The 16,727-nt window shown below is 38.3% G+C and overlaps 1 protein-coding gene across 1 annotated transcript in view; it reads left to right on the top strand.

Moving 5' to 3' along the window:
• ASG2 (transducin family protein / WD-40 repeat family protein) overlaps positions 1-16,416 on the top strand; it is a 273,819-nt gene extending 257,403 nt beyond the window's left edge. Inside the window, exon 19 of the mRNA XM_089815239.1 lies at positions 15,837-16,416. Coding sequence (XP_089671365.1) covers positions 15,837-15,918 — 82 coding nt within the window. The 3' untranslated portion in view covers positions 15,919-16,416. The remainder of the gene's footprint in view (positions 1-15,836) is intronic.
• Positions 16,417-16,727: the final 311 nt, after the last annotated feature.

Below are 16,727 nucleotides of genomic sequence, written 5' to 3'. Positions count from 1 at the left end.
ATTGCCAAGTTGCAACAATTGTCAAGTGCCAGTGATTTTGCAGTTTAAGCCGAGTTGAGGTTATCCCACGTCATGTTAACACTCGGGTTAGCGTGTTATCCCATCTCACTTTGCAATGTGTGTCGAGCTATTCTTCATATGCCGAGCTATCCTTCATGTGCCGAGTGATCCTTCATCTCTCGAGTTATTTTGTTGATGCCAAGTGTCAGTATTTTGGATGTGTTTTCTACGTTTTTGGTATGAGTCGACTTGTGGTATTTATTTCGATTGCAACATTTATGATAAGATCTTGTCTTGGGATGTATCCAAACCGTTGTTGGGTCGGCCTTTCTATTTTGTAATGTTCTAGAATGTTTTGTAAGCCGTTTTGGCAAATATAAAGAGTGTTTAGGCTTAGAGTTAGGGTATTTTTTGGAGAGTTTAGAGCAGAACGGGAAGGTTTCGAAAATTTGTTGCATATGTGTTTGGATGTACAAATTTGAAGTTGGATCTTAGATCTTGAATGTATTTTGTATTTGGCGTAACCCAAAAGGCCTTACAGCTAGGCATGTATGCTGATCATTTGATGAATCAATATCTCTCTCCCTGTGGTGTTGTTTTCTTTGTGTGCTTGCTTCCGTTGTGTTTGCTCTGCAAGGTTGGTTTGAATTGTTGGGTGTGCCTTTGGCCCTAGTTATTCTTTGCCCTCCTTGCGTCAGGTGGTATCAGAGCTTGAGGTTCATCCTTGTGGAGATTTGATGCTTGTAGAACCTTGATTCAGAATTGGTTTAGAGTTGCAAATTTGTGGATTTGACCTATAACTTGTAGAGGGTTACGATCTTGCAAGAACCTAATTTGTAAAGATGGTTCGTAGCAGAGGAAATGTTGATAATGCAATATTGGATACATTGAGACAAATTGCAGCTAGATTAGATGTTGTGGAGACAACCCAGAGGAGAGGAGTGCATCTTGAGGATGTGAGTGATGATGAAGCAGTACTACCAAACCCTAATTCGGAATCTAAAGAAGATCAAGATGAGGAAAGATTGCTGAGAGTATTATCTAGGGCACATTCAAAGCCTATTGTAGAAGTTTTTCCTTATGATGGAAAGTTGGATACCAATGTTGTGTTGGATTGGATCTCTAATATGGAGAAGTTCTTTGAGTATGAAAACACTCCCAATAATAGGAAGGTGAAACTTGCAATTACTAGGCTAAAAGGTCATGCTTCATTGTGGTGGGAGCATTTGCAAACTGATAGACAAAGGAGAGGAAAGGAAAAGATCAAAACTTGGGTGAAAATGGTGAACAAGGTAAAGAACAAATTCCTTCTTGTTGATTACCAAGTTAGCTTGTTGATAAAGATGCAAAATCTGAGACAAGGAGACATGACTGTAAAGAAGTATATTGAGGAATTTTATATTGGACATCAGATCTGGACATGTGGATGATGATGTTGAGAAAATTGCAAGATATCTAAATAGATTGAGATCTGGAATTCAAGATGAGATAAGTTTTGTGAAATTGGAAAGTGTGGAAGAAGCATATCAATATGGCTTGAAAGCTGAGGAGATCTTGACAAAGAAGAATGAACAAAGACAAAGAGGTAGAGGTGGTAGATTCTAGAGAAGTAGAGGTAGAGGTAGATCTTATGGTGAAGGTGGCAGATTTGACAGTTTTGTACAAGATAAAGGCAAATCTGAATGGAAAAATGATGACAAAGACAAGACCGAGTGGAAAGATGGTAGTTCATACCAAGGAGGTATTGGTTCTTACTGAGGAAGAGGTAATTCTTATTCTAGAGGTGGTTTTCGTGGTAATTGTTTTAGATGTGGTAAAGAAGGGCATAGATCTTTTGAATGTAGATCTTCTGAAAGTGGGCAAGGTAATAGAAATGATGTGATACAAGAAGACATTGAGAGTTCACCAAGTGGACCTGAGGCTGGAGTAAATCTAATGGTGAGAAGAACCTTATGTAATAAGGAAAGTGATGAAGAACCCGTCCTTAGAAGAAGTCTTTTCAAGACCAGATGCAAGATGGCTGGAAAATGATGCAAGGTGGTCGTTAATAGTGGAAGTTCTACAAATTTGGCATCAGAAGAGCTGGTTACAAAGTTGTAGTTGCAAAGGCTAAAGCATCCTAAACCCTATCATGTTTCATGGATCAAAGATGAGCATAAGATATTGGTAAGTTCAAGATTGGACATTACTTTGATGAAGTGTTGTGTGATATTATGCCTATGGATTGTTGTCATATTTTGTTAGGTAGACCTTGGCAATATGATAGATATGTTGTACATGATGGAAGATTGAATCAATATACTCTTTGGGTGAATGGGAAGAAGCAAATATTGTTGTCTTTGATTGAAAGTCTAGATGAGGTTAATTGTACTACAGTAAAATTTTGCATGGTTAATGGAAAGCAATTTGAAAAAGAAGTGAAGAAGAATCAAGTCTGTTTTGCCATAATTCCTAGCGAACCGAGTTTGGGTAGTAATGGCCGAGTGACAGTAGATAATGGTAGCTGAGTACTAGAAGAAATTACAGAATTACTGAATGAGTATAACGAGATTGTTTTGATTATGCAAAAACAAGTTTTAAAGGACTTGAAACCTTTATCAAAGTATCAGAGAAACAAGAACATAAAAGTTCAAAGAACAGAAGGCCTCAAAGCCAAAAGAGAACAGATAGAAAAAGCCAACAAACAGGAGGCCAAAGTACAACTATGCACTAAAAGACAACAAAAGAAAGCAAAAAGACCACCCCTCGACAGCTATAGAGTCTTCAATAGGTCTGCAACTTGGTTTGCCAGGATGTTCATATTTTCGCAGAAGCTTTCATGTCATTCAACTTATTTGCTTCCACTCCTTCAGTCTTCTTGGAATTATGTAATATCCTCCCCTGATTTGAACTTTGACTTGTAGAAATTTAACTTAAGGAATATTGTCAAGCCACTTTGTATGCAAACTCATAAAGCTGATTTCCTCAATAAATTGCTTTCCAATGAGTAGATATACGAACAACTATGAAGTGACATTAAAATGCATAATACACATCATAACATTTTCACAAACACTTGGCACACATTCAACAGTATATGAAAAATCTGAAACTCTTTCAATCTGCTGATAAAGGGTGATTTTTAAATGTAGATGTGCACTTACAGCTGCCTTAAAGGCTGCAACAGCTATTCAGACTTGTATTCAACAATTATTATGCAAAATATCAAAATTTGGCAGAAGAAACTTGGAATTAGTTGCCGTAGAATTTTGCAGATGTAGTCGGCAGCCCTCCAAACTTCTAATCAGCCGGAAAAACAAGTAAACTTGATACCAACACTGTTCATGCCGTACTGTAGCAAAATACTGTTCATGCCGACTGCAGCAAAATACTGTTCATGCGGCACTATAGCAATAACTAACTTCAGATCAGCATCTCAAACCCTCGTAAATTTCTTTATGCGAACGCCCCAAATGAAACCTATTGTATTTCCTGAAGTGAAAACACCCTTGATCCTCCTGACTGTGTCTTCCAATAGCGAAGAGAATGCTAGCAAAGAAGGATTCCGTCCTCCAAGCCCGATAATCAGATATCCAGCAACATAACATTAATCTTCATCCAAGCATACAAAAAAAAGCTCTTCCATTTCTTTTATAGTGTTCTCACAAGAGCTCAATCCTTCGTTTTCTAAATGTGGGATAAAACATAACTCCCTTTATGTACCTTATGTCTCCAATGTGTTATAAAAATAAAGGGAACTCTTTTAATTTAAATATTTTCCACAAACTATAGTCTATGCATTAATAAAGTTAAATATTTAAATTTAACTTTATAAAATGGCTTTATCAATGCATAACAAATCTTATCAATGATAAATAAGTTTTCCTGTCGATTTTAAACAATTACCATCGACATACCACTGTGACTGAATGTCCGGCCATGTCCAAGATGACTTACTATAAATAGTAAGTATGCCCAAAGTTGCCCCAAAACCCCTCAGAAAGACTTGCAATTGAAATTGTCTAGGCCAAATGGCCTCTAAGCCCCTTTAATGTCCTAGTTAGCCTACGGGACTGTGGGGAAATAGGCTAACGACAACATCATGCTATGAATGCTAGAAAGGGGACATTACAGTCCGCCCTTCCCAAAATTGCTTGTCCTCAAGCAATTTCAGCTCTGGATGCTGCAATATCTGCTCATTTTCCCAAGTAGCATCCTCGACAGGTAGGTTCCTCCACTTCACTAGATACTCCTTGATAGTCCTCCTGCAAAGCACCCTCTCCCTGGAGTCAAGTATGGCCTCGGGAACCAAGATAAGCTTTCCCTCATCATCAAGAGGTGGCAATACTACTGAAGGCACCACATTGTGACCCAATGCCTTCTTAAGGCGTGACACATGGAACACATTATGCACTTTACTGTCTGCAGGCAACTCCAACTCATAAGTTACTTCGCCCACTCTCCTGATTACTTTGAACGGTCTATAGTAGCGTGGTTTCAATTTCTCTGCTCCACTCTTCTTGAGAGAGGACTATCTATACGGCTGTAACATGAGGTACACCATATCTCCCACCTCAAAAGACCTCTCAACCCTGTGCTGATCAACATATTGCTTCTGCTGATTTTGTGCTTTTTGCAAATTTTCCTTCAAGGATCGCATAATGTCCTGGCACTCCTGCAAAGTATCCTTGGCCTTAGGCACCCTGCTGTCCCCAAATAACAAATCCAAAAAATTAGGAGCATCATACCCATACAGTGCCATAAAAGGGGACATTTGAATAGACATATGGAAAGAGGTATTATAGCAGTACTCCCCTAGATGTAGCCACTTCACCCAAGCCTTTTGCTCTCCTGCAATGTAGTTTCGAAGGTACCCATCAACCTATTTGTTCACTATCTCTGTCTGCCCATTAGTTTGGGGGTGGTAGCTGGTACTCGGAGTGAGCTCTGTTCCACATAACCTGAACAACTCCTGCCAAAAGTGGCTCATAAATCTGCTGTCTCTGTCACTGACTATGCTCCGTGGTATCCCATGTAGACTGAATACCTTTCGAAAAAATAGTTCTGCTGTTTGTGCTGCTGAATATGTAGACGAAATTGCAAAGAAATGTGCAAATTTCGTCAATCTGTCTACCACAACAAAGATACAATCCCGACCCTGTGCCTTGGGAAGGCCTGTGATAAAATCCATGGAAATGCTATCCCACTTCTTCTCTGGTATGGGTAGGGGCTGTAGTAAACCACTGGGAAAAGAATGTTCCTATTTGTTCTGCTGACACACAGGGCATTCCCTCACAAACTGAAGCACCTTTGATTTGAGTCCTTTCCAAGTGAAGCGCTCTCTCACCTGCCGATATGTCTTAAAGAATCCGGGATGTCTTGCCATTGGTGAAACATGAAATGCCCTCAAAATCTTCTGCTTCATAGTAGACCCGAGTACTAAATAAATCCTTTCCTTGTAGATGATCAAATCATTTACGAAAGTGTATCGACTATCTTGAATAGCTCCCTCAATAATGCTAGATGCCCAACTATCCTTAGCATATTCTGCCAAGATCATCTCTCTCCAATCATCCATGACTATCCCAACAGCAAGCAAATGAGGCCTTCTAGATAAAGCATCTGCAACAATATTTTTCTTCCCTTTGACATAGGCTATGTCGAAATCATAGGCCTGTAATTTACTCACCCATTTTTGTTGCCTGTCATTAAGGTCCTTCTATCCAAGGAAATGTTTCAAGCTATTATGATCTGTTTTTACTGTGAACCGGCTTCCCACTAAGTACTGCCTGAACTTAGCTAGCGCGTGCATGATTGCTAGCATCTCTTTGTCGTAGATGCTGTAGGTTCTCTCCACACCTCGTAATTTTCTACTCTCATATGCGATGGGATGTTTGTCTTGCATGAGAACAGCTCCTATGCCCTCTCCCGAGGCATCACACTGCAGCTCAAAGGTCTTGGTGAAATCTGGAATGGCTAAAACAGGACATGTACTCATCAGCTCCTTAAACCTGTCAAAACAATCCTGAGCCCTCTCTGACCACTTGAAACTATTTTTCCGTGTCAAATATGTAAGTGGTGCTGCTATCTGTGAAAATCCCTTCACAAATCTGCGGTAGAACCCACAAAGCCCGAGAAATCCCTTGAGTTGTGAAGTGTTCCTCGGTGGTGGCCAATCCAAAATGGCCCTGATCTTGTCTGGGTCAACCCGAACACTTCCTGCACTAATAATATGCCCTAGATAGAGCAACTCTGTCATCCCAAACTCACATTTACTCATCTTGGCATATAATGACTCCCTCTCTAGAATACTGAGCACTGTATCAATATGCTTCAAATGTTCCTCCCAAGTACGGCTGTATATCAGTATATCATCAAAAAATATCAACACAAACTTCCTCAACTGATCTCTGAACACTCTATTCATACAGGACTGGAAAGTGGCAGGGGCATTTGTCAACCCAAAGGGCATGACTAAGAACTCAAAATGTACATAGTGGCATCTAAAAGCTGTCTTCTCCACATCCACCTCTCTAACCCGTATCTGATGGTAGCCGGATCTCAAATCAATCTTGGAAAAGTAGCATGCACCATGCAATTCATCAATAAGCTCATCGATGCGCGGGATAGGGTATCGGTTCTTGATTGTCTTCTTGTTTAGCTCCCTATAATCAATGCACATCCGCATTGTACCATCCTTCTTCTTCACCAATACTACTGAAGAAGCGAAAGGACTTTTGCTTGGCCGTATGTGCCCCATGTCAATCAACTCCTTAATTGCCTTTTCTATTTCAGCCTTACATCTCTTCGGATGGCGGTAAGGTGTGATGATAACTGGCTTAGCCCCTTCCTGTAATTCAATAACATGCTCGATTCCCCTATCCGAGGGTCTCCCTGGAGGTATCTCACCAAACACCTTAGCATGTTTGGTTATTATTTTTTGTACATCAGGTGGATACTCTTGTTTATGCCGCTCTGTCATCTCAGGCATTACTCTAAACTCTGCTGCCCACTGCACCTGTTCATGTCTAAAGAAACTCTGCATCCGCTTGAGTGACACCACTCGAAGTCTCCCATCTGAAAAACCTCTGAGCACTATCTTCTTACCATTTGCCTCAAACCTCATTTCCATTTTCTCAAGATTAAATGTAAACTCTACCAGAGACTTCATCCAGTTCATCCCAAGCACCATATCCTGATCACCAATGTTGACCACAAAGAAATCTCCTGTCATGTCATAATCTCCCAAACGAAGCTGCAAGTTGGAGATTTTCTTGGTACATTCAATTTTGAAGCCATCGGCAACCATCACCTTAAATCCCCTATGCTCCTCTGTATGTAGCCCTCTGCGTGTCACAAACTTCTCATCAATGAAGTTATGTGTCGCCCCTGTATCAATGAGTGCCACAACTCTCTGTCCATCCAAGGTTCCCCTAACTCTGAAAGTGACGGCCTCCTGTATACTTGACAACTGAGCTATCCTGCTATCACCGCATGCTTCCTCCTGTCAAGAACTAACATCATCTCCCTCTGATTCGGATGACTGCTCTGAATCTCCATCTACTGACTCTTCGGCTGAAAAGTAATCCATCTGCTTAGCTTTTGCTTTCAATGGACACTTATGTGACAAATCCCAAGGCTCCCTGCAATGAAAACAAAGCTTCTTCTTCCTGAGATCATTAAGTGTCTCATTGTCCAACCTCTTACTTTCCTCCTTAGCTGGCTGAACCTCTTTATGAAAAGGTTTCCTGTCCTTATCTTTCCTTGAAGGGAAACTCTTTACTTGGAATTTATTTTTTGAAGATGAAGAGGAATCCATGTCACGAGCTTTCTTAATGGCTTCCTGCAAAGTGGGAGGGTTGAGAGCTTTAATCCACCCTCTCAACGGATCAGCTAACCCATCCATAAATAGAACTAGTATCCTCCGTTCAGATACATCTGTTACTAACACTGCAAGTTTCTGAAACTCTGAAATGTATGTTTCCAATGATCCCCACTGTTTAAGCTGAGCTAACTCCTTGAAATGGAGTTCTGGATCCTTCCTATCAAAACGTTCAATCAACCTCTCTGTAAACTCCACATGAGGTAATGTGTGCACGTTCCATAGTGACCATACCATGATGCCACCACTCGTGTGCTAACCCATCCAGATGAATTGCTGCATACTTAATAGCTTCTTCCTCAGGCATAGGGTTCAATTGAAAGTATGTGTCAAGCTTTTGAACCCAAGCTCTTGCTGTAGACTTTCCTGAGCCATCATAATATGGTAACTCAAGTCTCCCTACTTTCTTCCGTAGCTCATAGCTCTGGTTCCTGTCATGTCCACGTGGCATATGTTTCATCCGCACATCCATATACTCCCTAAAGGTAATTGCAGCAGTAAAATCTGGCCCTCCGGCTTCCCAATCTCTCCTCAACTGGTCCTGTATATCAGTAATTTGGGGCTCTGGTACGAGCTGCTCTGGAGCTCTAGGAGGAAATGTATGAATCATGGGCCTTGAACTCACTGTCCTAGCTCGCTGGGGTGCATGACCGAAATTGTTCCCAACTTGTTCATCTCCATTATGTGTCCCATCCTGATCATTTCCATTCTGATTGTTACCATTCTGATTATTTCTTCCACCCATGTTAGCATTCAACCCCATTTGACGAGCCATCATCTGCATCATAAGATCCAATCTCTGATTCTGTTCCTGTGACCTTTGTTTTGCTACTCGCTGACCCTGTACCAAGGTCTCTAATAACTGTAAGAATCTTTCCTCTCCAGGCTCTGGACCGGCATTCCCGCCTCCACCTAATCTTGTATTCTTGTCATCTCAGTCACCCATATTGCTGTCTTGATCAAAGAATACCTCCGCTGTGTCTGTATGACTGGATTTTATACCCCCCTGTACGGATGAACTAGACTGTTTGCTTTGCAGGTCTGAACTCCTACTTTGTCTTGCTCTGGTATTGCGGAAATTATAAGGCCCCTGTCGCATGCTCAAACATAAATGCTCTGATTTTAGTGTTTTGACATTTCATCAAACACTTTCCCCTCTATCCGCCAGTTCCAAATTTCCTATGAGACCTCCACAGGATGGCAGGACTTATAGCTCTGATACCACTGTAATATCCTCCCAACTTTGACTTGTAGAAATTGAACTTAAGGAATATTGTCAAGCCACTTTGTATGCAAACTCATAAAACTGATTTCCTCAATAAATTGCTTTCCAATGAGTAGATTTAGGAACAACTATGAAGTGACATTAAAATGCATAATACACATCATAACATTTTCACAAACACTTGGCACACATTCAACAGTATATGAAAAATCTGAAAACTCTTTCAATCTGCTGATAAAGGGTGATTTTTAAATGTAGATGTGCACTTACAGCTGCCTTAAAGGCTGCAACAACTATTCAGACTTGTATTCAACAATTATTATGCAAAATATCAAAATTTGACAGAAGAAACCTGAAATTAGTTGCCGTAGTATTTTGCAGATGTAGTCGGCAGCCCTCCAAACTTTTAATCAGCCGGAAAAACAAGTAAACTTGATACCAACACTGTTCACGCCGTACTGTAGCAAAATACTGTTCATGCCAACTGTAGCAAAATACTGTTCATGCGGCACTATAGCAATAACTAACTTCAGATCTGCATCTCAAACCCTCGTAAATTTCTTTATGCGAACGCCCCAAATGAAACCCAGTGTGTTTCCCGAAGTGAAAACACCCTTGATCCTCCTGACTGTGTCTTCCAATAGCGAAGAGAATCCTAGCAAAGAGGGATTCTGTCCTCCAAACCCGATAATCAGATATCCAGCAACATAACATTAATCTTCATCCAAGCATACAAAAAAAAGCTCTTCCATTTCTTTTATAGTGTTCTCACAAGAGCTCAATCCTTCGTTTTCTCAATGTGGGATAAAACATAACTCCCTTTATGTACCTTATGTCTCCAATGTGTTATAAAAATAAAGAGAACTCTTTTAATTTAAATATTTTTCACAAACTATAGTCTATGCATTAATAAAGTTAAATATTTAAATTTAACTTTATAAAATGGCTTTATCAATGCATAACAAATCTTATCAATGATAAATAAGTTTTCCTGTCGATTTTAAACAATTACCATCGACATACCACTGTGACTGAATGTCCGGCCATGTCCAAGATGACTTACTATAAATAGTAAGTATGCCCAAAGTTGCCCCAGAACCCCTCAGAAAGACCTGCAACTGAAACTGTCTAGGCCAAATGGCCTCTAAGCCCCTTTAATGTCCTAGTTAGCCTACGGGACTGTGGGGAAATAGGCTAACGACAACATCATGCTATGAATGCTAGAAAGGGGACATTACAAATTAGCCCTTGTGTGCTTGCTCATGCCCTGGTCCTCATTCATAGCAGGGGATTCTTGGCCTTTACTCTGTTCCATGTTGTTCAGCAGGGTGTTGAAGTTGTCAGCCACAGTCTTCAAAATAATGTAGTTTTGATCTACCAGTTTCTTGACTGTTTTTTCCATGTTTCTCACTCAAGAATCATTATAAAGAGATTGTTGTTGAGGATATTCCTAATGGTTTACCACTAGTAAGAAGTATAATTCATTGTATGGATTTGATTCCTGGAGCTAGTTTGCCGAACAAAGTACCATATAGATTGACAACTGCATGAATTGCTGCAAAAGGGATTAATTAGAGAAAGTTTGAGTCCGGGTGTTGTACCTGTTGTATTAGCACTTAAGAAGAATGGAGAATGAAGGATGTGTATTGATTCCAAAGCTATTAACAAGATCACAGTGAAATATAGGTTTCCTATGCCTATGATGCATGATATAATGGATTGTTTGAGTGGAGCAAAGTATTGTGCCAAGATTGATTTGAAGAGTGGCTATTATCATATCAAAATCAGAGAAGGTGATGAATGGAAGATTACTTTCAAGACAAAAGATGGTTTGTATGGATGGTTGGTTATGCCTTTTGGTTTGACTAATGCACCTAAAACTTTCATGAGATTGATGAATGAAGTTCTAAAAAGATTTTTGAGTAAGTTTGTGATTGTTTGTTTGGATGATATTTTAATATTCAACAAGACTAACGAAGAACATCTTGAGCATGTTAGACAAGTATTGCACAGATTGAAAGAGGAGTTGATAATTAATCTGAAAAAGTGTTCTTTTATGCAAGAGGAGATTGTCTATTTGGGATTTGTGATTTCAGCTGATGGTTTGAGGATGGATCCTGAGAAGGTTAAAGCAATTTTGGAATGGCCTACACCTAAGAATGTGGGTGAGGTAAGATCATTTCATGGTTTGGCTAGTTTTTAGAAAAAGTTTATAAAGAATTTCATTGTTGTTTGTAATGCTATGATTGAAACAATGAGAGGAGATAAAAAAGAATTCAAGTGGACACATGAAGCTGATTAAGAGTTTTGAGACTTTGAAACAAAAGATTGCTAAGTTACTTGTATTGGCTTTGCTTGATCTCAATAAGGTATTTCAAGTTGAATGTGATGCAAGTGGTAGTGAGTTGTATTGAGTCAAGAAGGTAAGCATGTTGCTTTCTTTAGTGAGAAGTTGAATGATGCTAAAAGAAAGTATTCTATGTATGATCAAGAGTTTTATGTTATTGTTCAAGTATTGAAAAAGTGGAGACATTATTTGATTTCTAAGGAGTTTGTGTTGTATACTGATCATAAAGCTTTACAGTACTTGGGAAGTCAACATAAATTGAATCAAAGACATATGAAGTGGGTTGAGTATTTGCGAAGTTTTACATTTGTGATTAAGCATAAGAGTGGAGTTACTAACAAAGTTGTTGATGCATTGAGTAGAAAACGTTCTTTGTTGACTGAAATGAAGGTTGAAGTTCTTGGTTTTGATGAGGTGAAAGAGTTTTATGATACTGATCTTGATTTTTCTGAGGCATAGAGAGAGTACAAAGCACCAAATCTAACAGATCACATCAGTAAGTATGATGAATATTTTATTCAAGAAGGTATATTGTGCAAAGGTATTCAATTGTGTATCCCTAGAAGTTCTATGAGGTTGAAATTAAATAAATAAAAGCATAGTGGTGGATGGTGTTGGCACAAGTTGAGTTTGCATATAATAATTCTATGAATAGAAGTACAAGGAAGACACCTTTTGAGATTGTTATTGGAATGAAGCCCAGAGGAGTATCAAATTTAATAGATGTTGCTAGTGAAGAGAAGTGTTGAAGAGAAGAATTTGTTGATTTTATGGAGTCTTTGCATAAGGAAGTGAAGCTGAAGTTGGAATAAAGTAATTAGAAGTACAAGGAGACTGCTGATAAGTGTAGAAGACATCATATTTTTGAAGTTGGTGATGAGGTGCTGTTTCATTTGAAGAAAGGAAGATTTCCTGCTAGAACATATAGTAAGCTGAAGATGAAGAAGTTTGGACCTTGTAAGATCTTGAAGAAGTTTGACAGTAGAAATGCTTATGAAGTTGAGTTACCTGATGACATGGATATATCTCCTCTAGTCAATGTTGCTGATCTGTATAAGTATCATGAGTCAAATGATGAAGTTGTTGTACCTGATGATTATTCTAAGAAACAAATTGAAGAGGTTGAACAGATATTGGATCAGAGAGTTGGTAAAAGCATAAGAGGAAAAGAGTACTATGAATATTTGGTGAAGTGGAAGAACAGACCAGTTGAAGATGGTACATGGATTTCTCAATCTGAGTTGAATTCAACTCAGGTTGTGACATCTCAATGATTCAGGAGAATCATTTCTTTCTACCCTGGTTGTTTGATGCAGGAGCATCTTGGGTTGACGTGTTATTCTGCTCATTTGTGTTCATTCTGCCAATTGTTGCCGAGTTACAGTCATTGTTGAGTTGCAACAATTGCTGAGTGCCAAATATTTTGCAATTTAAGCTGAGTTGAGGTAATCCCACGTCATGTTAACACTCAAGTTAGCATATTGTACCATCTCACTCTGTAGTGTGTGTCGAGTTCCACAGTGTGTGCCAAGCTATTCTTCATGTGCCGAGCTATCCTTCATGTGCCGAGTTATCCTGTTGATGCCGAGTGTCAGTATTTTGGATGTGTTTTCTACGTTTTTGGTGCAAGCTGACTTGCGGGATTTATTCCAATCGTGACATTTATGATAAGATCTTGTCTTGGGATGTGTCTAGACTGTTGTTGGGTCAACTTTTCTATTTTGTAATGTTCTAGAATGTTCTGTAAGCCGTTTTGGCAAATATAAATAGAGTGTTTAGGCTTAGAGTTAGGGTAGTTTTTGGAGAGTTTTGAGTAGAACGGGAAGGTTTCAAAAATTTGTTGCATGTGTCTGGATGTGGAAATTTGATGTTGGATCTTAGATTTTGAATGTATTTTATATCTGGCCGTAACCCAGAAGGCCTTACAGCTAGGCATGTATGTTGATCATTTGATTAATCAATAAAGAATATTGTTCTCTCTCCCTGTGTTGTTGTTCTCTTTGTGTGTTTGCTTCCATTGTGTTTACTCTGCAACGTTGGTTTGGATTGTTGGGTGTGCCTTTGGCTCTAGTTATTCTTTGCCCTCCTTGCATCAAGACTGTAATGTGCCCTTTCTAGCATTCATTTTATGATGTTTTCGTTAGCCTATTTCAAATTTCCCCATAGTCTTTTAGGCTAACTAGGATAGGGACTTAGAAGCCATTTGGCCTAGGCAATTTCAGTTTCAGATCATTCTAAGGTGTTTTGAGGCTATTTGAGGCACACTTACTATTTATAGCAAGTCATTTTGGGCATGATTGGATCTCCAATGGCAGTGACATGTCAATGGTATGTGTTTAATGCGATAGGAATTTTATTCATCATTTATATAATTTATTGTGCTTTACTAAAGAAGTTAAAACTAATTATTTAACTTTACTAATGCATAGTCTATAGTTTGTGGTAAATATTGAAATTACTCGGAGGCTTAAGTCGTAACAAAGGTGTTATGTCTATTTATCCCATATTGACAGAATGAGAGTGTGAACTTTTGTGAGAGCATTCTAAAATAGATTTAAGACCTCTCTTTTGGCTTGTTTTGGAAATATATGAGATGCATGAATTTGTTTGAAGAATTCATATCTTGAGCTTGGAGGAAAAAAACCCTTCTTACCATCATTCTCTTCATTTTTGGAAAGACAGAGCTAGGAGGATTTGATTGAGTTTCAACATAAATTTTGATTATAGAAGGTATTTATTACTTCATTGCTCAGTTGCTAGGAGAGTTCGATTTGAGGATTTAGAATGGTGCTATTGTTTGATCTGCTGTGAATGAGTTGCTGAGATCAAATTACATCATTTTGGGGTGTTCAATACATGTCGTACAAGTCACACAATGCGTAGAATAGAGCTGCATCGATTGGGAAGCTGATTGCAAGGGCCATACATGATCAGAACTGGCCGTTCCAGTTCATAATCACAGACAGGAATCTGTACAAGTCTGGAACAATCACAAAGGGGCCATATCTGCCTGCAGCACTTCAGCAAATCAGTTTATCAGTCTGCAATTATTAAGACATGGCCATACGGATTGAAGAAGGGTGGAGGGAGTGCCATATATATCTGTAGCTGCATTAAGGGAGTCATACATGTCCTAAAAGGTGCATATCAGATCTGAAACTGAATCTGTGACTACACTATTTGATAGGCAATAAATTGTTGTCTATCTTTGAATATAAATAGGGAATAAGTTGCATTGCATGTAATAGTGGCTTCCACTATCAGTACTAAATATCAAATTAAGTTATTCAATATTCAGTTTGTCATCAATGTTATTATTTTAGCAAATGCAATATTGTATTTCCTCGTTATCATCATCATTTGCAATATGTTATATCCTGTGTATGGGTGGTTGTGATATTTATTGATAACTGCAAACAATCCCAAAAAAAGGTGGCATGAATGAGGCTGACCTTTACATAAAATCAAGTTACTAGAATTCGTAGAATCACGAAGAGAGGAAGTATAGAAAGAGTTCCTAGCAAATTTTGATGCTTCAAAAGTACCCTTGAAAAGTTCAAGAAAAATGTAAGAGTTCATACAAATGAGAAACAATTTAAAAATATGGTGGGGGATTCAAAGAAGTCTTCTAAAAACTTGAAATCCTTGAGAGAGAAGGAAAGAAATATCCATAAATTTTACAAATTATCTATAATTAGAAGTTCAAAGTTTTCTGTTGTATTGATAACAAAAGAAATCACATGAGAAACTTTCTAACATTCAGTGTTATAAATTTCTATCTAAAACAAATATTGCTAAATGGGAATAGAAGTGCTTAATCCTCGAACTCTGACAAACCATGACCTTGTAAACAAAAAATGACTTTCAGAACCTCTTCTGAAACTATCAATTTTGACAATCAAAGTTCTATTTATAATGAAAAAAAGACAGATATGCCTTGTAGGTTTACCAAACTGCTAAAAGGGATGATATTAAGAAACTTTCACACCAGGAAATGGATTGTTTCCTGAAAGTAGCATAAACAAAGGGCATCTCTGATCGCCAATCTGTTTTAGAAATTGTATTAATCATCAGTCAAGCAACATGTGTTGGGAAAACTGTAATCATTATAATGCTTTCTGATTAATATTTTGTCATGTGCTACTTTGAATTTGTTCCATAGAGTGCCACTTGCAAAATATTGCGCATAAAACAAAGGATTCTCAATTCCACTTGATTTCTAAAATTAATCACTATAAACTATTCTCGGGAGCCCTATTTCTTTAATATTCTTACTGGTACACTTGTGTAAAATTTGCAAACATGGCTTGTATTCAGATTGCTTAATACTTCAAGATTACATATTTGCCAAGAAATTATGTAGGAATGCATAAAGTAGAAACTAACTTTTGTCCTGCGTTCAGGCCTTTCGAAATTCTGCAACGCTTTAGCATGCATGATGCTGCAGAAGGGACCGTACATCCGTTTGAGTGCACACCAAGTTAGCTGTCTTCAGCATTACAACTTGCTTGAAATATCATAGTTGAATCATCAATAAATGATCTCTGAGCAATGTCCAAAAGTTGTACTTTGTGCCTATGTAAAATTTCGCCTGTTATCTTGTATTCTATGTGCTCGATAGCACGGGCATAGCATGTCAAATAAAGACAGAAATATTGTATAAACCTCGTGCCGACAGATAAATGTGTTTCATGACTTAGAGTAAGCAGTAAGAAAGCATAATTTTTGTCATTCAGCACCATGAAGTGCTCTACATTCATTTTATGGTTGCAAGTTGTTTGGCATCCATTGCACAGAGCAAATTAAATTTATTGTTGCATGTAAACATCAGATATCAGATCATGTGTAAATATTCACAAAAGGATTTGACAGAAGTCATACTTTGGCCATTTTTTAAGAGCCTGAGTGTGTTCTCAGAGCGAGGACAAATCTGTGTTGCATCTGAAATTGATTTCAAGCAATTTATTCTAGTGAACATTGACATGATGAGCTTCAAATAATAAAATAGATTGATGATATTGTAATGGTATCTTTAGGGGACGCCTTCAAAGGCCTATTAGGACACCTCTCTGTAATCATTCTCACACACTACGGTAGATTTATTGAGCTCCAAAATGACTACACATGATCACATAATTCGAGATATGGCCCGATGGTCTTACTTTTAATTTAACCCTAATTGTTAATATCACTAGAATGTAAACAATCATTACTTGACTTTCAGGGAGAATTCAAAGAATTAACTAATACTCGAGTGGGTCATTTTGATAGGGAAGTTGTATGAAATTGGTTAT

The sequence above is a fragment of the Cupressus sempervirens genome, chromosome 2, assembly GCF_028749045.1.
Source record: "Cupressus sempervirens isolate cs-2001-9-10 chromosome 2, ASM2874904v1, whole genome shotgun sequence".
Lineage (NCBI taxonomy): Eukaryota > Viridiplantae > Streptophyta > Pinopsida > Cupressales > Cupressaceae > Cupressus > Cupressus sempervirens.
This window is presented reverse-complemented; position numbering and strand designations above follow the sequence as displayed.